General features: G+C 37.0%; 1 protein-coding gene across 1 annotated transcript in view; it reads right to left on the bottom strand.

The window, feature by feature from the left end:
* Positions 1-25,665, bottom strand: part of CACNA2D3 (calcium voltage-gated channel auxiliary subunit alpha2delta 3) — a 983,089-nt gene that overhangs the window by 253,604 nt on the left and 703,820 nt on the right. Inside the window, 1 exon segment of the mRNA XM_049777717.1 lies at positions 7,049-7,066. Within this exon segment, the coding sequence (XP_049633674.1) occupies positions 7,049-7,066 (18 nt within the window).

Here is a 25,665-nt window from a genome sequence, read left to right as displayed (position 1 = left end):
TGGTGACCTGGAAGAGATTTCTCCCGCCTAGTACTCAACATATACTATGATCCCAACTAATGGAGATTGCCTTGCATGTCCACCAGAATAGATTCCAGTTTTCTGGCCTTATAGGAGGAAGGCAGAGGCCCTTTGAACTAGTAACCATTCAACAAAGTAGAGGCTGGATTTCCACTTACTTGCAGTGGACTCATCCTTAACAATAGCCCTTTCTCAGCTTTATTACAGAACTTTTCTTCAGCCAGAGAGATAGTAGAGTGGATAAGATACTTGAATTGCATGCAGACCATCTTATTTCAGTCCAGGACACTGAGCATAATCACCCAACCACCACCAAGAGTGATACACCACAGGATGTGACCCAACCCTCAGCACTAGTCTAGGACGGACTGGGGTTCAATCCCCCGGAGTCCCATATGCTCCCCCAAGCCAGGAGCGACTTCTGAGCGCATAGCCAGGAGTAACCCCTGAGCGTCACCAGGTGTGGCCCAAAAACAAAAAAACAAACAAACAAACAAACAAAAAAGACCACTTATCTCTAATTGCTATTCATAGTTCATCTGAATCAATCTTATGAAATGACTTATTTGCTTTAAGTCAGCAGATTCACAAACAGGGTTGATCTAGAGCATGGAGGTATGTAGAAGTCACCTTCTTCTTGGGCAGTAATGGTGCTCATCTGGACAGCCACAGAGAGGCAGAAAACAATAGGAACCCCACATTTAGTTTTGTAGCTGTCATTGGAATTCAACAGTATTTTGTTACTCAGATTTCAATAGAATTCATCCAATAGACCAGGGGAAGAGCTAAAGTGATTAAATTTACTCACAGATTTCTATTTCTTTTAACTTTTTCATAAACCTTTTCTTTTTTTCTTTCTTTCTTTTTTTTTTTTTTTTTTTTTTTGATGGAGGGCACACCAGTGACACTCAGGGGTTACTCCTGGCTATGTGCTCAGAAATCACTCCTGGCTTGGGGGATCATATGAGAACCTGGGGATCAAACCACAGTCTGTTCTAGATTAGTACGTGCAAGGCAAACCCCCTACCACCTGTGCCACAGCTCCAGTACCTATAAACCTTTTCATTTAAACCAAAAGCCATTGAGCTGGTACACTGTGTTCAAACAGCCCCAGTTCGGGACTGCACATAAAAGTGTCTATATATGTTATCCTAAATCATAATTGAGGAGGGCAAAAAGGGAGTTTTCTAAATAACATTTAATTGTTTACATACAAATCAAATAAAGGTAAAAAGAAAAACAACTGAGTCATAAAACCAGAATAATGTTAATAGTTAACACCTCTCAGTTTTGCACTTCATTTGCAGCAGTTTAACTGCTTACGTAGTTGGAATGAAACACTAAAATCAGTAGACCTTCGGTTCTATGAAAACAGCAACTTTTGAAAACTTTCAGTTTTCTACTTTTAATAACAGTTAATTCTACTGAGACCTGAATTCTGAACCAGGAGGGATGCCATTTTATAAAGGCCACATGGCAGGCTTCTTCTCAGGTTCTGAGCAGGGAGAGATGACATTTTGTAAGAACCACAGGGTGTAAGCCACATGTTAGGTCTTCACAAACCAATTTCCATAGACCCCACCCCAAGCTACCTGGCCATACCAGGTAGCCTATCAGGGAAGGGAAGGGAAGGACACAGGAGAGCAGACAATAGCCAATAATTTTAAGGATCACTAGAAAGCTGGATCCTCCCTATTTCCTTTCCCTATATAATCTTCATCAGGATTTTTCGTGGGGCTCATCTCCTTAGTGAAGTGGTCCTGGGTGGCCAGTGTAGGACCTTGTTGGCAGACGAACTAAAGTATTAAACTTGTGGGGGGGGTGAAATTTTTTTCTGTCTTCATCCAACAGAACCATACAACTTGAATCATCTTGTTCTGCCTCATGAATTGAGGGGGAAAATAAAAATGAATGGTACCAGGACCAAACACCCATATGAACATTGAGTGAAATAAAAAATGATCAGACTTAAGCACCAAATCCAAAGTCAGAACAACAGAATCCATACCCTATCTACAACATGCTATACACAGAGGGGAACAGTTACACTAGCACTCTGGGGGGCAAAGGAGGGAGATATGGGACACATGCTGGGAAAAGGGGTGAAGAGAGGACAACCCTGGTGGTGGGAACGGCCCTGATTCATTCATCGTCACTATGTACCTTAAATATTACTGTGGAAGAGTTGTCATTCACTTTAGTCGCAATAAAAATTATTAAAAATAAATAAAGTGTTAAACTTTATTCCTGTTGTGTGGCCTCGTCCTTCTACTCCCGACCCTAACAAATTCAACATTGGAAAATATAAAAGCTAAGTGAGGTGCATAATGATAAATGATGTCCCACCAATTTTGAAATCTGATTACACTAAGATAAGAGGTGGTCAAGTCCAAAGTACACAATTTGTATTTAGAGAACAAGACAAAGAAAGAAAGAAAGAAAGGGGGTGGAGCACACAGACAGAAAGAAAATCCTTTAGATAATGGAATGCTCTCCCATTTATTCCTTCTTAGCAGAATCTAAACAAGGAAACAAAGAAAATGCAAATGAATTTAGAATTCTATTTACAAGGGGGGATGAATTACTGAGTCCATTCTAAAAGAAAAAAAAATGCCCTCCATTTAAGAAGCTAATTTATGCACTCCTGAGCCCTCCTACAAGTTAAGCAGCACAGAATATCACAGCAGGCATAGAACAACAGATCTTGAACCCTGCTGTGTTTGTTCAAGAAGGCACGTTAAGCGATTCCTAACAGGAAACAAAATACACTATGGGCTCTTAAACAAGGATAGTTTTTGCCATACTGTGCAGTCCCGAATGCATCAATTGCTGTGCCAAACAGGATTAGAGATGTGGTTTGCTTTAACTATGGTTTTGAGAAAAATGCTTATGTCTGATCAAAATGCTCAGGCTGACATTAACTAATATAGCGCCAGGCAAGATATAAGAGTATCTATGAATCCTTCAAGAAACTCTCCTGGGTGATCTCTGACATTGGGTGAAGGCAACTCAAAATGAAGGAAAGGGGGTATGGAGGTGTGGAAAATTGAACTCACATCAATAACCAACTGTGAAGTATTTTGTCGTTAAGAATTCAAGCTCTGGTGATGGGTGGTGTTCTTTACATGACTGAAACCCAAACACAATCATGTATGTAATCAAGGTGTTTAAATAAAATAAAAAATAAAAACATTTTTGCAGGCAAAAAAAAAAAAGAATTCAAGCTCTACTCTACAATGATAAAAGTGAGGATACAGTTCCTGTTGGTAGAAGCTACTTAAGTGAATATGCAGCTTGAAAAATTAACTGTTTTTGTCATAGATGTATGACTTTGAATGTACATTTGCAATTTTTTGAGGGCAATTCTGTTACATTTTGTTATAGAATGGGATCTCCCAGTTGTTTCTGTACAAGTCAGGAAGTAGCATGTAAGGGGAAAAAGCCTAATCTTTTTCACTAAAGAACTTTACCCATTGTTGAAGCCAAGGGCTGGAAAAGTTTGTTCAATTTCACTAACTGAAAAACCACAATTTCAAAATATATTCGCTATATTTGAAGGTACCAGATCTGTATTACTCCATGTTTTGTAACTAAGACATTGAGCCATTGTGTACATATCTGGCAAAAAAAAACATTTAGCATTTACTTGGATATATATACCAGTAACACTGCCCCAAAGTTACATCTAGGCCAAAATTTGTAGCCTACACATTGCTTAGAATCATATAAAAAACAAAACTAAAAATATAGTTTCAAGATATTGCTTTATAAAATAGTTATGAGGGGTTAGAATGAGGGGTTTTGGATGACCCTCAAAATATTAGCATCATGACAAAAATAACTCATAGAAAACAATAATTAACAAATGATACATTAAAGATGGACACACAAATGGGATGGTTTTAGTTGTAGATCAGCCAAGAGATTAAAATAAGCATGTTTACAGAGACATAACTATTTTAAATATTTATAGAGAAACCAGTTGCAGATGATTATAAAGAGTTCCAACAAAAACACAGCATAAATGCAGACACCATATGGTCCAACGTATGCACTCAATGACCTCATGTGAAAAGCAGGCTAAAGATGCAGCAGCTGGAGATGCCTCCCTTTTGCCCCAAAACAACAAACTCTGGGGTTTGGAAGGGGATTACAATAATCACACCCATAGATGGTAAAATTTATGGAGAATGTCAATGTTTTGGAAGGAAATATCCTAGAACAATTATTCCTAAAAACCTCAACTTTGCCAGAATTTCAAGCCCAATCTCTATTTCTTTCTGACTTCCTATAGATATAAAGGTGTAACCAGGTAACACACTGCACTTGGATAAAATAGACCTTCTGAGATATTTTGTCATATTCTGATTAGTATTTTTTGGGGGGGTCACACTCAGTGGCACTCAGGGATAACTCCTGGCTTTGTGCTCAGAAATAACTCCTGGCAGGCTCAGGGGACCATATGGGATGCTGAGCATCGAACCTAGGTCCATCCTGAGTTGCCTGTGCAAGGCAAATTACCTACTGCCGTGCAATCATATTTCGATTATTAATCTAGTTCAAGTCAGAACCAAAGCATGCCACAGAGGTTCCAGACCAGCATGGCACATGTGACTTCTCTCTAGATATGTCCTAGAACCTTAGGGTCCACACCACAAAAAAATTGATAGAACCTTTAACTTTTATAAGTGTCCTACTCATACTTTAGCATATCCTAAGTACAAATAAGAGATAAACTTGCATACCAAAGCTGAAAAGTCAGCCTTTCATTCTTTTTATTTTTTTTGGGAGGTGGCAGTTGGACAGCACTGGTGGTGCTCAGGAATTACTCCTTCCTCTGCACTGCAGAATTATTGCTGGTAGCACTAACAGGACCATAAAACATGCAAGGTATTGGACTTGGGTCAGCTGAGAGCAAGCTAAGTGCTCTACCTACTATGCTATCTTTCTTGCCTTTCATTCTTATTAAATAAGTTAGAACACTCAGGTTTAAAGAGGTCCTATAACATGCTCTTGGTTACAAATGGTAGATGAAGATGGCATAAAACCTATCATATTCATTTGCTGGCCAAGCCAGAGGGTACATTTTTATGAAGTGAATAGTTATAAGAACCTTGACTTTCTAGCAAATGCCTCCATGAAAGCAATGAGTAAGGAAGAAAAGACACGTGAGAGACAGAGATGCTCTCAATCACAATGGAGAGGGAGAATGAGGTTTTGAGGGACAGTATCTTCAATCTTCTCAGCTCTCTTCATCTTCCAGATATACCTGAGGACTAGGGTCAAATGACCCTAGAGAAGTCAATGACCCAGAAACTACCCTGAGAGTTAGAAAATCATTTCACAATTTTTTTTGCAAAGTATGGAGCTTTTCTTCTTAAAAGAAAGTAGAAAATGTATAACCATGGTGAAAAATGGGAACTCAAACTTATTCTTTGTCAGACTTCAGAACAAGTCCTGATGTAGTCTTATATCACTGGAGCATCTTCCTCACTTCTGACTTTCCATAATCACAACCCATGCTTTCCTTTGTAGGGCGTGTGATGTGAGTCAATGTATGATGACAGAAGAAAGAAAGAGAGAGATGAGCTAAGTGCTGTTGAAGAGTCATATGGCTCAGCTAGAGTTGCTTCTGCCATATTCTGTGTGGGTTTCTTTTGAACTTTGTTTTAAAATTCCACATCTGATGGCACCCCAAATACATGAGGAATCCTCTAAAACAGAATGCTTTTGTATATGGATCAGTGGAAATTGGATGAGCAAATGCCAGTGAGTTGAGGCTTATCCACTTTAGGCACAGAATTTATTAAGTCTCTCGACAATGAAGTTTCAAATGTGGGCAATTAAGAAAGCATGACCCATCAAAGATGCCGAAGCCTCCAGATAGTCTGGAATTCTGACCATATATTTACCCTGGAAGCTGTTTCTCTACTCAAATACTTTAACTTTTAATGAAGTGTTCAGGCCTTTTGTGATGGCACTGAAGTGTAATCAAACATTACCACAAGCCAAGTCACACACTAGCATGTCTTGCCTTGTTTAAATATCTCAAATACATTTGAGTAATTGTGTAATGATTTCTAGGCCTCTGGTTGTCCATATGGTCTGAACAGACTGTCTTTTATAGAACAGTTGTGTTTGCTCTCTCAATGAAAAGGAACCAAATGATCTCTGCTCCAAACTTGGAGAGCTGGGGAGGTTCCGTTGAAATTTAGGGTGGTGCCCTACCTCAGCTCTGGAAATGAGACTAACTCACATCTGGCCCCCAGAAACTGCAAATCTTGCTTATGTTTGTGAAGAGAAAAATAACCACAAGAACAATGCAAACATCACATGACATGTTTTCTGACATGATTGTCCTAGGATACAGTGACATGCTATGGGCACAGAATAGCAAAACCAGGACTTCAACTGTATGACATCGTTCTTTACAAAGAATATTCTAGGTGGTGGAACCAGATCATTTTCAACAGATAATGAGGACCAGTGAAAGGGTCTGGACATAGGCAAGAACTCTATCCTAAGTCTCTCCAGCTGTTATGGGTGAAAAGAAAGCAAAGAACTGATTTGAACTGATTTTACAATTAATGAAACCTAAGTGAAGTTTTCAGAGATTCTGTTTTAAAGCCCAGAATCTAAACATTGTCACTAGGCTTTAATAAGGATTCAAATTATGTGTGGCCCTAGGAACAAATCCCAGGGCGGAACTGAGAATGACATTTGAAGCAATGTGTCAAATATACTTTGAACCTATCATTTCAGAATTATTTGCAAAACCTTGGGTATATGATTTACAACCATATCAGTGGCCACAATAAAATTCTTTGGTGGGGCTAGCTTGGCAGGTCAGTAGACAGCTGAATTTGTTGATCTTTCTGCTCCTGTTCAACTTCAAGTTTCTAAAATTATAAGAAGAAAACCATTTCACTGGTCACAAACAGTGCCAAGGTACAAAACTATGGACGCATGCATGACCTGTGAGTTTGGGGGTGGGGGATGACTGGGAATAGGATGGCAGACAGTTTACCTTTTGTGCCTGAGGGAGCTGAAAAATAAGGAGGGGAAGAGGAGAAAAGAAAGGAAAAGGCAATCATTATATTGCAAGTGAAGATTAACTATAAACTGTATTTTGCCATTGACAAGTAGAAAGATTAAATGAGAAGAAAAATGGGAAATACAACTACAATCAAGTCATTCTTCCAAAGAAAGCTGTAGGTCTTTGATCATTCAACCTGTTTTTATCTAGCACCGACAGATAATGGGTGAGTTTGACATCATGTACCAGAAATTATAATACCTATTCAGTTCAATAACTTATAAGACTGGCCTGAAGTTCTGTTCATCACAAATGGCTCAAGATACAAGACCCAACTTCTTATTTTTGTGTATCAACAGTTCCCCACATATGTACATATTTGGTGTTGTCAAAACTGGAGGAAGGTGAGATACAAAGAACTATTTGTCTCTGGTAGGTAGAGGCCAAGGATACTGCTAAATATTGTATGTGATAGTTCTACCATAACTACCACTACCACCACCCCACCATGGTCAACCATGCCCCAAAGTTTAGAAATTCTGCTATACAAAATGGAAGGGTTCTAGAACAATGCACACAACAATGTGCATTTTAAGTAAAGCAGATATTTTAGGAATTACAAGGCAGTGAGTTAATCTATAAAATAAATCATAATATCTTTCCCACTGACAAGCAAGGAATTCTAGGCCAGTATGTAGAAAAAGAGGAATATTTTGTATTTTTTTGTTCCATCTATGAGACTATGGTTTGATGCCACAATATTTGTGATTGCCATTATAACATGCAGATCTTAGGAAGAAAACAGTTTTCTGAACTGAACGGAATCTGAATGGAATCCACATTATCCTTGTATAAAATCCCAAATATATATCAATAAATTTTTCTTGTAGACAAAGTTATGACTTCTATCATTCTTAAGACTTACATTTCATCACAAAGACTAACATTTATTGAGTGTTAACTTGTAAGATATTCCATCAAGCATTTTATTTTCATTATTTCACTTAACACAGCAATCCAATATTTGGTACCTTTATATTCCCATTTTACAGATGAAAATCAAATGGGACAAAGACCACTTACACACTGTCTCATACATAATAAACAGTAAAGCTTAGTTGCTTGCCTTAAGGAACAAATATCATTCAATTTACATTCAACTGGGGCACAAACAATCGGAATTATGATTGGAGAGATTGTCTTTCTAGATTTTAAACTGTAAAATGTGTTAAAATGCCATATAATTAGATTAAACATCCTAGTGTTCCATTTGAATCTTCTGCCTTTCCTATCTTTTGTTCATTATCCCAAAGACCAAGGAATATATTTAAAAGAGCCTGATCCATATGCTGAAGGTGCTCCGGACTGCAAAATCATGCTAAGGGTACAGATAGTCACTAGGTATTAAACTCAGGATCTTACATATATTAAAGATGTGTTCTGACAATTCAGTTATCTCCTAGACCTGGTGGTTTCTAGAACAGTTCTAAGGTCCTTTCTTATAACTGGGGTGAGCAAAGAAAGAAGAGACTCATGGCATCTTCAATCTCAGCAATTTCCCTGGCATTAAACTTCTAAGCACTTTAATACCCAAAGAGCTCTCATTTGAAAAAGATGAAGTAAAAGAAAATTTTCTATTTTTTTCTTCTATATTTGACTTTCACTGTTCAAAAAGGAATCACATAAACTTCTCCAGCATTTCTCTGAAGAATTAAGGAAAACCTATACCCCACATATTAAGAAGTAAGAATTTGAGACTAAAATGAGGAAATAAGAGAAGTATCTTAAATATTAAATATCTTTTGACACAATGGAAAGAAACCTTGGAGACATGAACATTAATGAAATGATCAATGTATGTTTCCTTAGGAAAGCATTTGTGTTTAATCACAGTTTTAAGTCATATGAAATATACCGGAGGCTGTGAGAACTACAAATGTTTGTTGATCTGTAAAATAAATACCAAAATTAAGTGCTGCACACACTGTTGGACTTACAAACATCTACAGAAAAAAATTTGCTACTTCTCTCTCCTCTCTCTAGAACAAGCAAGAATCCCTTATTTTGGACTCACCCATGTAAACACATGGAAACAAATCCTGGGAAGGAAATGAGAGAGTAGGCTTTTGTGGTGATGTCTTCAGTTTAAAGCTGCCCTCACCCTGTCCACAAAACATATGCTTTCCTGAAGAAATAACTCATGAGAACAAAAAGCAACTTTCCTATCAGAGCTTTAAAATCACATAAATTACAGCTTGTAATTCCATAGACAGGTTGGACCTCTGAGAAGAAGCCTTAAAATAGAACAGAAAACTTAGACCTAATTGTTGCACCCCACAGAAGCTGTGGCTTGGGATAGGCACTCTTGTTGAAGACACACCATTCACTACAAGTTCAAAAAAGGGTACAGCCCTAATCTGCAATCTAGTCTAGCTAGACTTGGGTTCTTATTCGTTGAGATTCTTGAGATGTATGTCTCTATTAAATCCAGTCTCTATAAAGAAGGCATGATAAAAGGACTGGGGAATGAACAATATCTTGGATGACCAACAAGCTTTGTCTTATGAGCCAAGTGTAACTGATTAGTAATGGCTGTCTGGAGGGTGTGTTGAGAACAGTTCTGAAGTTATGTCTGGGTTTTTGTGGAGACGAATGTCCCAACCAGTTAGCACTGTCTACTGTGGACTAAAAAATAAGGAATGGCCGCTTTACTTTCTACCTAATTAATTTGTTTAACATCTCTCCTTACTAAATTATAAATTACATGTAGGCATGAGAGGATCTTCCCATTTAGTGAGTCTCTGTGTAGTTCTTTAAGCTCTACCTAGAACTGTTTCTCCCTACACATCTAACATCAGAGAATGCCTACTGTGGATATTAGGGAAAGAAAATGAAATAATTTCCACATATCCACAATCTGCCTCCATATAACATTACCACATAACATGTTGGTAATCCAAATTGACATATTGTAGAGACAATATATCTCTTGCAGGAGAGAACAGATATCAAACTCTTTACTTTCCCTTGTTTGGCAGCTATTTTGTATATGTATCAAGTGTCTCATTGATTCATGGATATGTCTAAACCCAGCGTAGGAATAAAGCCCAAGATGATCAACAGTCTCTTAAGAAAACCCTTTTCTATTTTGAATCCATTTTGTCAAATTTTGCCAATAAGGCTCTACCTTTCTGAATCTATTCTTATATTCTATGGAAAAGTTTTCCTAGACAAGTTTAAGTTAATTTTAAGCTAACTGCCTCCAGATATATAATTCTATATTCTACTGCCCATCCCTCATTTTCTTTTTAGGAATAAAGTTGAATACATGCTTGTACAAGCCAATGAAAAACTTGTGATTATGCATTCATCAGGCACTTTATAATTAAAAATAGAAAGGCTGTGAATATATTGCTCACCAAAAATGGAGGATAAGAAAGTTTAAAAGATGACAATAACAGTAAGAACATATTCAACTATTCTTTAGCACTCCCAAATGCACCCAATATTTGTCTAAGTGTTTGAATATTGTGAATTAATTTTTGGTCCTCCTAGATGACCCTCTGGGTTAGATATTACTACCATCACAAAATTTTAGGAGGGAAAATAGAGAATAATATAATTACTAAATACTTTTTTCAGGTCACTAAATGAGAAAATGTTGAGGATAGGGTCTACATAAATTCTCTGCCTTACACATCAGTCCCAAGAATCGCTTCTAATGCAGGCCCATAGGTCTAGCACAATTCAAGTTCTTGTAGGACTAGAGAATTATCAGGCCCTTTTATTTAAATGTCCTCCACAGGACATAGCTTCCAACACTAACGAAGCATTTGCATGAAGTATAAAACCAGATTTCCCATTCTCTCAGCACGTGGCCTGTGAAGCAAAATATCTACCAGGCCCTCTTGTGTCAGAGGAATTTGAGTTTTTCTCTTACACTAAAATTCTGTACATTCCTCCACTCTTGCCGGTAAGCACCCATTTCTTTAGTCAGTTGTTATTATTTCAAAGAAGGCTTATCTGACTTCTCAACTCATAGGGCCTAATTCCATTCCCTCACAATACCAGAGGCCTCCTATTCAGAGCATCGTTCAGTGAGTTACAGAAACTAACATTCTACTCAGTTTCGGCAAATGTTTAGATGGAGTCAGCTAAAGAACTGTAAGAGATAAGTATGGGTGACTCAATTGTAATCAGTGAGATATCCATGAATATGACGTTTTCAGACAATGTCCTCAAAAGGGCCCCCTATAACCTGCAACAAGAAAAGTAAAGATGAGAGCTCCAGCAGTTGTGCTAATGCTTTCTTGGGAATAAAGACAACATACAAGGGAGTTGAGAACAACAAGAAAGAGGAAGATAATAGTCTTGGTATGCTATCTACCATTCTGTATTCATGGTAATTCACTAAAAACCCACATCAACCATACTAAGTTCTAACATTATTCTTTTTTTTCAGATGATATACATACTAAATCACAAAGCCATAGAACAACAAAGGTATATTTTTAAAAAATAGATAGTTAAGAAGCTTAGTAATGTAGATATTAAAAAAAAACTGTGGAAATATGCATCAGGTCTGAATAGCAGAAAAGGTGGGCAGTGGGCAGATACAGATCAATTTGAGAGTAATGATGATGAACTGGATGGTAATATGAGAAGAACGAATGTTAACAATGTGTTCAATATTTTGGACGCAGATTATTGCAAAAACAGAAAAGCCAAATCTATAGAAGTACATTTGAGGAAGAATATAGTTTGGCTTTGTCTCAAATTAATGAGTTTCTGTTTCCTAAACTTGCAGGCTTCTTGGTCATCATGAAAACAAGTTGTCCAGGGAACTCATGTTTGTAGAAGAGAATTGTAGCATGGTAATCATGGCGAAGGATGAGGTTGGATGAAGAGAGCTGTGAGGAGGAGTCTTGGGGAGTAGAAGGAGGAGAATGGACACTGGGTCCCTAGTGCCAAAAAAAAGGTATTTCCAAATACAAAAGAGAGAGGGGGAGAGAGAGAAAGGGAGAGAGAGACAGAGACAGAAAGAGAGACAGAGAGAAAGAGAAAGAGAGAGAGAGAAAGAGAGACTGAGTTTCTGCTCTCTTTTCGGAGTGGAGAATTTTTGTCTAAACTTTCAATTTTTTTATTTTTGGACCACACCTGGTGATCCTCAGGGGCTACTCCTGGCTCTGTGCTCAGAAATCGCTCCTGGCTTGGAGGACCATATTTTGGACACTGGGTGGGGATGGGGGTGGTCGAACTGAGATCCGTCTGGACCAGCCACATGCAAGGCAATGCCTTATCACTGTGCCATCTCTCAGGCCCCATGAACTTTTATATTTTATGTTTCCATTTGGTTCCACATAGTCATAAGAGCAATTGAGGTGACATCCATTGTACTAGCTCAGTGAGGTTTCAACCCTGAAGAGAATTTCTTCAAAATTAAAACTCTAATTAAAGATCAATTGATCAAGACAACACATGTCCCCAAGGAATATGTAAAGATCAAATGAGAGACAAGGTATTTTCCTGCCAACTCTGCGAAATTTAAAAGTCTGGCCTACATATGTTTAATCCATTTGCAAAACTGGCCCTTTGCCTCAGACCTCATGAATGAGCGATAAATCCCTGCTTGCTGCAAAGGTTCCTTGTGTTCATTTTTCTCCTTTTCCCTTTTACATGTTTGCATTTACAATCTTCCATTCTTTTTCATTAAGCAGTGCGACTGAAGGTTCCCACTCCTTTATATAGAATAGGAAGTTTTGTTAGCAGACTCAAACTTCAAAACCTGTACCAAGGAAGGGAAGGTCTTTGGCCCAGAGGTTGGGAAAAGGGTTTCTATTGCACACTTTACCATTCCACTAATGCAACACCACACTAGCCAACATTTCTGCTCTTTGGTTTCATCAGTTTTGTTCTTCCTACAAATAATCTCTCTGATACAACCAAAATAATCTAAAAACACATGACTGGAATCCATGCTTCAAAATCTTCACGGACTTTTTTCTGGTAGGCTGTGACTCTGCTCTTCTGTTGGTGCAAACCCCATGATGATCACTCATCTCTCTGCCTCACCGAGTTCCATCCACCTCTTACTTTCTAATCTCTTGTATTACTTCACCTAACAGAAGTCCCCAAGTGTCTTTGTATAACAAGAAAGATATTTCTTGAATCAGGATTTATTATATTCTACAATCTTGTTTCAATTATGATTACATTACCATATAATAACGCAAGACACTTTTATAAGCTATGTATATCTTATTAGCTTTACTACAAGACATTAGATCTGATCTATGCTGTATCTATACTAATCATGGAAAATAAATCAGTATATACTTGTAGGAGCAAAAGGGGAATGAATGTAATAGAAAAAGTAAATAAGGAAGGAAGGATGGTCTTAAAATAAAAATGAAGGAAAGGAGAAATAAGTGATGAAAGGATAAAAGAAGAAATTAAGGGAAAAAAGAGATAGAAAGAGAAGGAAAACAGGAAGAAAGATGTGAACGGAGGAATGAGGGCTCGAAAATTTTGTAGAACTGGTTCCAAACTCCAAGTCCAAATACCATAAGATCATGAGGATTTGTAATCATCTCTAATTATCTTGAGTATTATTTCTGAGTATTGTACTTTTCATACTTAATATTTTAATACTAACATTATTTCATGAGATTAACATGAATTAGGCAGTTATACAGGATAAATACATGTTGAGTTATTATGAGCAAAGTTGGCCCAAAAGAGTTGGCCCAATATTGTGACCCCTTAACCTGCTAACTTTTTCGGATTTTAGAGGTGGCTTCAACCTCACACTGAATGGATTTTTAACAATCACTTAATGATCTCCTGGTCCATAGCTAAACTTCAAGAACTATAATCCTTACTGCTATATTACTTTTTTCATAGTAAGTTATGTGAAGAGATGGCATGTCCTGAAATGCAGTGTTTGACAGTTCCAGTGGACCTATGTATCTTGAAGCTCATCAACATTATTCTCTCATGATCTGAACAAAAATACACTTCAAAACCTCATAATGGGAACACTGTCCCAGTTAAAGTCAAATTATTCACCACACCACATGAAATAAGGAACAATTAAAAGTAAAATACATCCGAATTAACCACTACCCTTCTCTTTCCTTTGTTAAATAGACTATGAAAGAACAGATAACTAAACGGTCTTTGAGGGAAGCCAATACCATGGAAGGAAGAGCAGGGTTCATATAGAATTCAGTGACAATGTTGTCATTTGAGCACTACATCCATGTATGTGACTGAGACTTCCAGTCTATCATAAGTTCAGAAGACATTCTTAATCATCTGGTGCTTTCTCACTATCCTTACAGATATTTGTATTCTAGATGCATAACACCACATCTCATAACTTCATGTTACTTTTGTACAAATCAAAGAATTTCTCGAAATATGTCTGTGTCAATTTTTTGCAGATTTCAAAAGTATTCAGGAGTAATTTCCTTACAAGACTTTAGGAAGAAGTATGAAAAAAAGATCCTCCCAATCTCACAAGGCATATATTTTCTCCAATTTTGAAGATGTTAAATTGTTTTCTGTTGTGATAACACTACAGAAATCAGAAGACGTAAGTTATTATCTCCTTATGGGGAACTTCCTGCTTGCAAAAGAGGGTAAGTCTGCCTCCTAAACTCTTATCCTTTTTCTGGCTCCCTAAGTGTGGAGATTCTTTCTTATTCTAATATCCACTCCAGTTTGTTTCATTTTGTGTTGTTTATGTTTTGTTGCATTTCTCCTAACTCTACATGTGCATAAAGCCTGGTGGGCTTGAGGGAACCATTTATGGTACTGATGACTAAACCCAGGTGAGCTGTGTATAAGGCAATTTCCCTACCCACTGTTCTATTGCTTCAATCCAACCCCACTTTATTTTTCCTTCATATTATGTTAGTCTGTTTGTTTGTTTTTTTCTTTATGCCATGTACATTTTGGGGAGGAATCCTGTGGATATTATAAGTTTTCTTGCTTTTATTAATTGGAATATTATTTTACTTGACCATAAGAAATTTAATGAAAACTTGTCTTTTTTTTTTGGGGGGGGTTCCAAATAATTAACTTATTTTTATAACATAACATTTAAAAGAAATATGTATAGATAGAAATAACTTTATTTACAATGCACAATCTTTTATAGCATTTCTTCTTTTAAAAAATCATACAAAAATACATGCTTCAAATTCAAATTAAGATATCAAAGATACGAGAGTATATAGGTTACACAATTGTCAGTTAATCATGTTAAATCACTACAGGTATTCACTAGCTAAATTTTTATTATTATCAACACAGACAGTTTTAATTTTGTCATTAAACATCAAGTACATAGTTATAAATATCTTTATACTGAACTGTCATCATTCTCTTATTTTAAGCAGTAGAATTATTGGTCAAATGGTATTGCATAGTTCAGTCATAATGCTCTCAAATAAAGATTACTTTATTGTATTCTATCACTGGGATTTTTCTCTTTCCAACATTCATTTCACTTACTTCTAAGCCAACATTATAAATCATTCTCTCACAAAAATATTTGGCTATTTTAAAATGCAGATTAAATGGATGAGTCTGGCCTGGTCCAAATGAGTTAAAGATAGAGAAAACATTCCACTTTACAATTTCTGAATAGCCAAAATCTCACTCTGCTGTCTACAAAAATATTGCATGGCCCACTGCAGGCCAGCAGCACCTAGGATTATTTAGCAGAAAAAAAGTTTTCTGATAACAAAAGGTCAGATTTTTCAAGTTTGGAATGAAAAAGTCGTGTGTTTTTGTTTTAACACAAAGTTCTGCCTAGATGAAAGGCAAACCTGCATAAATTATTCACTTGATGGCAGACATTTTGGGGGATACTTGAAAATGTAGATTATTAATGGTCAGAGCAGAATAATTCTCACATTACATATAGCTAAGACTATCTACTGAGAGAAAGCCCCAGACATTTTGCTTGTTGTAATTTTCTGAAAATTCTCACAATAAGGAGTCATTTCTCATAAGGCTTGAACTCCGCCTTGTATTGGAAAAGCAAGTTTCCAATTAAAATTAATCATTCTTCAGCCTTATTTTTGGGTGGTCATCTTGCTGAAAAATTATCTGGGTTTCTGGCTCTGTGGAGAGCTTGAAGACCTACTGGTTGCCTGTGAGAATTTCAATGGACAGAATCACAGAGAAAAAAATTGGCAATGTTTAGATAAAACCACCATTATGAAACATTTATACTAAAAACACCACTGGTCAGCATGGCAGTCCGGTGATCAGTCAATATTAAGGAGGATCTTATACGGAAGGGATGATTGTTTTGTTGCAGGATTCAATCTGGAAATATCTGAACAGGATGCAAACTTACTCAGACCTTCTCCTGAACTCCCACCCCACCAGTGTCACTTTTCAACATTGTGACTGCTTCCAGTTAGATGCTCGAAGCTGATGGTTTTAATTAAATTTTAATTTTCAAAAATGTATCATAATTTATGCACGTCATTTAATTCCTCTGAGACAAAGAACTTGGAGCCAACTCGGAGCCATAAAAGGAGACACTGTGTGTAGAAGGCTGGGGGAGGAAAGGGATATAGGAAGAAAAGGACCAAGAGGGGAACAGCAGAAGAAAGCACTGATATTTCCTTTTAACTTTCCATCACTGGGACCCATAGCCACCTGGGAGAGACATTCATCTTGAAGTCTGAAAACAGAAAAGCAATTGGGCTGGTCTAGACTTAGAGACCTAGAACGGTTTTTAGCAATGACTAGAATGGCTTTCTACTGAAGGTATCACCAAAGGGTATTGTGGACTGAAATACCTGAAACCCTCTACAAGCTACACATGTGTGAGTTTCTACTCCTCCCAACATTAAAATACACCCTTAGTAAAAAAAATTATAAAAAACTCAAAGGTCTGTAATAAAGTCATTACTTCATTCAAGAGATGATTTCAAGAGAGAACTGTCAGAATTAGTGAAACTGTTGAACCACAAAGAAATATGTATAGCAAGTTGAATAGAAATACTGGACCCCCCACCCCAAGAAAGATGGTCAGAAAGGCACTGCCCCCCAATGTTTGCTCTCAATCTTTGTTAACTGCAATCTCCAGTCACCCTGTGTCTACAGCCAAAAACATATATATTTATATATCATATTTTCACAGAAGAAAATAACAAAAGCAAAGAGTTCATAAATGAAAACAAGTATTTGTTCTTCAATAGTTAGAAAAAAATAAGCCATAATATATTCTTAGTAGTCAACCTGGTAACTTACACTTTCACTAATAGACTATTTCTACCTATGTTCACCTTTATTTCTGTCTCAGCTTAAAAGTTAAATTTATTACTTCTATTGCCTACAACCTATTTTTTTTTTTGGTTTTGTTTTTGGTTTTTGGCTTCCCCCAGTGATGCTTAGTGTTTACTCCAGGCTCTGCACTCTGGAATCACTCTTAGCAGGTTCAGGGGATCATATGGGATGCTGGAAATCAAACCCAGGTTGGTCAAATACAGGCAAGCAGCCATATCCACTGCATTACTGCTCTGGCTCCTCCTACAAGCTACTAAGAAAAAGCGTGTAATCCTTTCATTCACCAACTGTCTCTTGTAGACATAAACATACTAAATAGTTGATATTTGTAAAAAGTGTGACCTGTGAGTGGCATTAATTATTATAGTATAATGTGATAAACTGAAACCCAACATAAACAGGTTTGTAATCATGGTGATTAAATAAATATATCAATTAAAAATAAAAATAAAATATCTACTATCTTAAAATACTTAATCATTATTTATATTTAAGGAATCAACTGCCAACATTTTCAGCCAGGGGATCCTGGAGAAAAGTTTTAGTTCTGTAATTCTACTCTGAAAATTCAATGATACTAGACCTATACTTTCTTTTCTGAAAGGTCTATGAACATTTTCTTCTTTTGCATATTGTTTTCACCTCCGCCCCGTAAATGAATATTTTTGCTCAGTGAACAGAGAAAACTGTCAGATCTATATGCTGGATACTCTGTGCATTTAGGCACTATCAAAACTGGATCCTATTTATAATAATGAGTGCTTACATGTGTTCAGCCCTTACTTTAAGTCAGATGATGGGCTCTGAATACATCCTCATAAAAAATTATCTGGATACTTTAGGGATCCCCTATGATAACTTACTTTCTAAACATGAAAAAAACCTGAGAATGAGTCCAAATTCTTTTATTGTCCCAATGGAATAAATTCGCCAAATAGGCCATTAGGTCTTTTCCTAAAATCTTACAGTAATCTATTGATGGATAAGAAAATAGAAAGTAAAAATAAAAATAAACAACTGGCTTGCCAGCAGAGAAGAGAGAGCTTTGTCTTCCAATCAACCCTGCTAACACACTGCTAACATACACTACCATGCTATATCAGGCATATTTTAGTCATGTCTAGAAGAGCAGGCCTATTAATATGCCGGGGCTATGGAGCTCTCAAACCACATTTTTCTCTTAACCCCCCAAATATGGTGTTTGGCAACCCTTACATATATTTTGCCAAACACATGTTCCTCTAATTTTGAAGTCCATGTGTACTTTAAGTGGAATTTTTCTTATGGTCTTGATTAATTTATGGTTAAGTCACAAAACAGACTAACACTTATCAAACATCTTTACTTATTAGTGACTTTTTTTATCCTTTACTAAAAAGCTTTATTTTTTTTCACTCTGTTAGGAGACTCATATTTAGACACTTGGGTCTAAATCTCAGTAAAGTCAAAATACTTTTAAAGTTTATATATGTACAGGAGACACAAAATCCTTCTGCTTAAGTTAAGAACTAAACTATAAAATGATGAAATTTGATTGGACATAATAACTTAGGTAATAAGGTTAAGAAACAAATATGTAAAAGATAGGACTTAAAAAATAAAGTCTGCCACAGAATTAAATTGACTTAGTGTAAGACCAGAGTGGTAGCACTGCCGTAGGGCATTTTCCTTGCTTGCAGCTGACCCAGGATGGACCCAGTTCAATCCCTGGCATCCCATATGGTCCTCTGAGCATGCCAGTAGTGATTTCTGAGTGCAGAGCCACGAGTAAGTCCTGAGCACAACTGGATGTGGCCCCAAAATAAACAAACAAACAAACAAACAAACAAACAAAAAAGACTGTCTTCAGTATTTGTACACTGGTGGCAGATGTGATATAGGAATTATGTATGTGGAAAACCACCACTAATACTGTTGTACTAAAAGAACCTCAGTAAAAGTTATATACATGCATGAAAAATTAGTTGCATTTAATATAGGTAAGACCTCTCTCAATGTCACAACCAATACATTGTCACTGTCCTAAAAAAGGAAATAGGTTTTATTTTATGATAAAATTTTTTCTAAATTTTGGACTCAGAGGTATAGCACTGCTAGGAAGGTACTTGACTTTATGTGACTGACCCAGATTCGATTCCTGATGCCACAAAATGTCTCCTGATTACTGCTAGGAGTTATCCCAGAGCACAGAACAAGGAGTGATCATTGAGCATAGCTGGATGCTGCACAAAATCAAAAAAAAATAATAATCTAAAACAAATATTTTTGCCTTGAAAATCAATGCAAATATATATTTATAAATAATCTTCAAGAAGAAAAAAAATAATCTTTATTTAGACATTTATGCTGAGCTCATGATGGACTATCCAGCACTGAATAGTTCTCAAGATACTAATAACTAGATAACAGGAAAGAACTTACATAACATGCATGCTTCTGATTTGTTAAATAATCTATCCAAAGACATTTAAAAGATTTGAGAGCAGTAAGAGTGGAAGCAGGGTGTAGTCTATGTGTCAAATTGTGAATGAATAAGTGAAAATAAGACTAAAGTAACTAAAATTTGCAAGGTCAGAGGCCCAGAGAGAGAAAACTACACAGAGAATGAGCTGCAAAATTTATAAAGGTGAGTTCTCTTGATTCTTTAAATTAATGGTAAAATGAGAATGTGTATAGATGGGCTAAGTAAAAATACAGTAGAAAAATCTCAGGAGTCTGTAAAGAAGCTGAAACTAAGAAGCGTGATCATACCTCAAACACGGCTGAGAATTCACAAGTTTCAACAAGTCATAATACCTTCTAAGTACCTGCATCCTTCATTAGGAATCTTAGAAAGGCTATGCCCAGATTTACAACTAAATTGACCCTAAAGTGAAGATACTTACCTAAGCAAAACTTTTTTAAGGGCTTAAAGAATCAAGATTTTATATAGTATATTTATTGACAGTGGGGTAGAAATCAACACATTTTATAAATCAATAATAGGGACCAGAGAGTTAGTAGAAAGGCAATGACACCAATCTTGAATGTATCCTGTTTCACCAAAAATAAAATACTGTCTTATATTAATTTCTGCTCCCAAAGATGCTCAAGGTCTTATTTTCAGGGGATATCTTATTTTTCCAGGAAGAAGAATATGGTACATGGGAACGGAGCAATGGAGCAACGGTAAGGCATTTGTCTTGCACACGCTGACCTACGATAGACCATGGTTCAATCCCCCGGCGTCCCATATGGTCCCCCAAGCCAGGATGATTTTTGAGTGCATAGCCAGGAGTTACCCCTGAGCATCACCGGGTCTGACCCAAAAACAAAACAAAAAAAAGGGGGAAAAAGAATATGGTACACATTTATTGTTAAATGAGAATAAAGGAAATTTATTACTTGTATACGGTATGGTACTTGTCAACAAAAACTAGACAAACTATGAATCCTACAGATGCCAGTTGGGGTGGCCTTAGCAGCCAGTTTATGATAAATTAATTTTCATTTTGAGAAAGAAAGTAGGGGGGCCTTTTTGAGGGGAGTGCCTTATATTACACCCAGAAGGAAACCTGTAGGTAGGTCTTATTTTTGAAGGATGTCTTATTTTCGGGGAAACACAGTAGTTAACCTTGGTTTTATCCAAAGAAACACATATGCTCCACTGAGCAAGACAAGAAGTGAGCCCAGGGCATAAGCCGTATGTGTGCCCCTCCCCACAACACCCAACAAAATATAATAAAGGTCATAACAAAAAACAGATATTCACAACATAATACAATCATAATATCATTATGTCCAACATTTAATAAAAATTATTAGATACAAAATAAGACAATGTGGGCCAGAGGCAGTAGAGAGGTTGGTGGCCAACTCTGTTTCAACCCCTAGGACTTCCAAGAGTGATAGCTGAGCATGAGTGAGCTTTAAAAACAATTGCATATGAACCAACACCCCTAAAAATGTTATTTTAAAAATATCTAGAAAGTATATGGAAATAATACACATGGATAAATGAACTTTAAATCAGTTTTATAAATGTAATATGTATTTAAAGAAATGTAAATATTTTAAAATGAAAAATAAGAACACCTCAAATCAGTAGACCAAAACCAAGTAGGGCTTATACATTTGACTTTTTCGCTGTTGTTGTTTTGAGCCACACTCAGATGACACTCAGGGGTAACTCCTGGTATGCGCTCAGAAATTGCTCCTGGCTTGAGGGACCATATGGGATTCCAGGGGAATGAAACGTGGTCTGTCCCAGACTAGCGCCAACAAGGTAGACATCTAACTGCTCTGTGCCACCGCTCCAGCCCTGGTTTATACATTTGAAAAATAGAGTATCTAAGATTTAAAATATACTCATTGATTGCACAACAGAATAAATATTGCAGGTAAAAAGATCAGTGAACCTGAAGATCTGAAATAGAAGCAATTAGCCAGAAACAACAAGAAAAAGATGAAAGAATTTTAGTATCCTGAAGAGTAATATCAAATAGTTGTATAAATGTAGTTAAAATTCATAGTAGTGAATTTACATACAATTAAAATTCTATAATGATTTGGGGTAGAAAAAATCTTGAAGAAAAGGTAAAATGCCTAAAGAAAGTGACTAAACCTCTTAAACTTTATCAAAACAATAAAAGAACCTTAAAGAACCTCTAGCAAAATTAGCACACTCACAAAGACAAACAATGCATAAAGATAGATTCATAATAAAATACCTTTAAAAATCTTTAAATAATTCAATAAAGTAAAGCACATATAGTTAGGGAACCTAAACTAAGAACTACCATGACTTTTAATTAAAAACAATGCAAGATATATTTTAACAACTGTTTTAAGATACCTCAGAAAAAAATATAAACTTAGAGTTCTATATCCAGTGAAAATGTCCCTTCGAAGAAAAGTAAAATAAAACACTTTTAGAAAAAAAAGAAATCTGAGAAAATTTACTGCTGGAAGACTTTTGCTTTATAAAAAAATTAAAAGAAGTTCCTTAGGGCTGAAGGCAAAATTATTCCAGATGAGAAGCCTGACTCCATACAGAGGAATAGCACCAGAAATGGAAACTATTCGAACAAAAAATGCTTTTTCTCACTTTGTAATTGTCTTAAAAAAAGAAAAACGATGAACTGTGTGGGTTTTCTAACATATGTGGGAATAAGAAGTATAATAATAGTGCGAAGGATAATGGTGGGCCTGGTAGTATATTGTTGTAAGTTACTTTATAAGGAAAATAAAATATAAGTTAAAGGTGCATATTGTCAACATTAAGTATAATTATTAATAAGTCAAAACTAAGAAGTATAACTGACAGGTTAACTGGAGACTAAATGGAATTCATAATGCTTAGTAAAAAATAGAAGTCAAAACCAGAAGAAAATATAGGTATCTAGTGAAGGCTATATAATATTTAAATAAGAAGATAAGTAAAGGGGCCAGAGTGGTTGCACAAGCAGTCAGGCATCTGCCTTGTCCGTGCTAGCCTAGGACAGACTGTGGTTCGATCCCCCAGCTGAATCTGAGTGCAGAATCAGGAGTAGCCTCTGAGCGTGAAGTAGGTGTGGCCCCCAAATAAAACAAAACAAAAAACCCAAGAAGATAAATAAAATATTAATTAAATAATGATATAAGCATTATAAACTTAAAATAAACAATATAATTACATGAAATGTAAAGGGTCTTAATAAACAACTGATTTCAGAGCTTTTTGGAATAAGAAAAAAGAAGATAGAGCTATATTTTGGCTCCAAAAGGCATACCTTAAGTAGAATGATATGAGTCAAAGATAAAATAAATTCTGTATATAACAGAACAACAGTAATAAAGTTTAAGTGGTTCTATTAGTATAACAAAATAAATTTTAAGATAAAACATGTTACATAAATATTTTATGATAGTAAAATTATCACGAAGAGTTAGTGTCTGCTGCTAATGATAGCAAAGTATGTAATGTAAAAATTGTCATGTTAGGGGCGGTGAGGTGGCGCTGGAGGTAAAGTGTCTGTCTTGCGTGTGCTAGCCAAGGAAAGGACATGGTTCAATCCCCCAGTGTCCCATATGGTTCCCAGAGCCAGGGGCAATTTCTGGGAGCTTAGCCAGGAGTAACCCCTGAGCATCAAATGGATGTGGCCCGAAAAACCAAAAAAAAAAAAAAAAAATTTGTCATGTTAAAAACTTAATTACTTAACATTAAAAAACTTTATTAGTTACTTTAAAGCCCCCCATAATTAAAAAATAGACAGTATTAACAGCTATATTAAATATTTGAAAAACAATATTAATAATTTAATATTCTATTATTAAATTAGTGATCATTAAGTTAACATTCTAGAAATTATTAAAACAACAAACAAAATAATCACTAAATACACGTTTTTTAAATTATCTTTATTTTAAACACCATGATTACAAATATAATTGTAGTTGTATGATTACAATCATATAAAGAACACCCCCCTTCACCAGTGCAAGATTCCCACCACCAATTGCCCAGATCTCTCTCTTCCGCACCCCACCCACACCTGTACTCGAGACAGGCTTTCTATTTCCCTCATTCATTCACACTGTTATGATAGATTTCAGTGTAGTTATTTCTCTATCTGCACTTATCACTCTATGTGGTGAGCTTCATGTCATGAGCTGCACCTACATGGGTAATGGGGGGAAATAATGGTTGGGACTAAGGCAGTAAAAGATTAGAAATGAGCTTTGTAGGGCAGTATCAAGGTCACAATACAAGATGGATATTATCATACATAAACTATATGCATATAATACTATCTATACTGTATTTGCCGGCATATAAGACGACCCTTCAACCCATGAAAAACTTCCTAAAAGTCGGCAGTCATATTATATGCTGGTATATGGCATGCTGAAACTTGTTCCAGTTTCAGGGACGAGTGATCCACACCCCTCTTACTTTTAAGAAGTAACTTACTTTTAAGACTTTTAGGAAGTTTTTCATGGGTTGAAGGGTCGTCTTATATGCCAGAAATACGGTATATATTGCACTAGCCCCTGCGTGGTTTCTGAAATGAAGACCAAGGAGAAAAAATTTCCAGTGACTGCCCCAACATAAACGGCCCGCCCTCCTCCCAAAGCACATTCCCATTAGTGTAGGGAGAGGTAGGGGAGAAAGCCTGATGACCCCTATAGAGTCCACCTGGACCAGCACTCAGGGAAGGACCGGAGTCCAGGGGAGAATGAGGGGGATACTTGGGGGCCTGCCAAGTCTCCCAGAACTCCCCAGGCTAGAGAGAAGGCTTCCAGCATGAGCCTCCCAAACCCCATACCTAACAAGAGCTGGCCTCCAGAATCAAAGGGGAAACCGGAAGCCAGATATCTGCCCACCCTCCTCCCCATGCACCTCCCCCCTGGAGTACAGGGGCGGGGAAGCCTGAGGACCCTTAAGAGTCCACCTGAACCCACTTCTGGACATCTAAGCTAGCACTCAGGGAAGACCTTTAGTTCAGGGGAGAAAAAGGGGGACTGCTGGGGGACTGCCAAGCCTCTCAGAACTCCCCAGACTAGGGAGAAGGCCTCCGGCATGGGGCCTCCCCAAACCCCATACCTGGCAAGAGCTGGCCTCCAGAATCAAAGGGGAAACTGGAAGCCAGATATCTGCCCACCCTCCTCCGCATGTACCTCCCCACTAGAGTACAGAGGAAGGGGGGAAGCCTGAGGACCCCTAAGAGTCCACCTGAACCCACTTCTGGCTATCTGAGCCAGCACCAAGAGCAGGTCTGGAGTCCAGGGGATAAATAGGGGGATGGCTGGGGGCTAGCCAAGCCTCCTAGTACTCCCCAGGCTAGGGAGAAGGCGTCCGACATGAGGTCTCCCCAAACCCCATACCTGGCAAGAGCTGCATAAGCTGAGTTTTTCAGGCCTGTTATTTCAGTGTAAAAATTTCTAATTTCAGTCTCAAATCCTCTTGATGCATATTTGTGCTCCACTCAAGTCTATCGATGCTTTTTTTTGAGCTCCCTGAACATCTTCCATAATTCTACTAAAAACTTCCTATTTGAGAGGATGGATACCTAGTTGTTTGCTACTTTTTGGGTTATCAGATTAGCCATCGTGATTCTTTAAACATGGGGCTGTACTGCAAAATTTATCCATTGTTAAGGCTGTAGATTGCTTCTTATGATGTGAAAAAAATGGAGTTCAGGGGTTAAAAGATAAACGTGGCCGTGGACAAGGCCGCGCTTTTCGGGTGTGGGTCCTGGAGAGATTATGCTCCTTGGTGTCTCTGGGCTGGCTCGCGGAAAGAAGGCAGAGAGCGGGGCAGCCATTCTTTTTAA

Source organism: Suncus etruscus, chromosome 7 (assembly GCF_024139225.1).
Source record: "Suncus etruscus isolate mSunEtr1 chromosome 7, mSunEtr1.pri.cur, whole genome shotgun sequence".
NCBI lineage: Eukaryota > Metazoa > Chordata > Mammalia > Eulipotyphla > Soricidae > Suncus > Suncus etruscus.
Note: the sequence above shows the minus strand (reverse complement) of the source record. Positions and strands in the feature narration are given on the sequence as shown.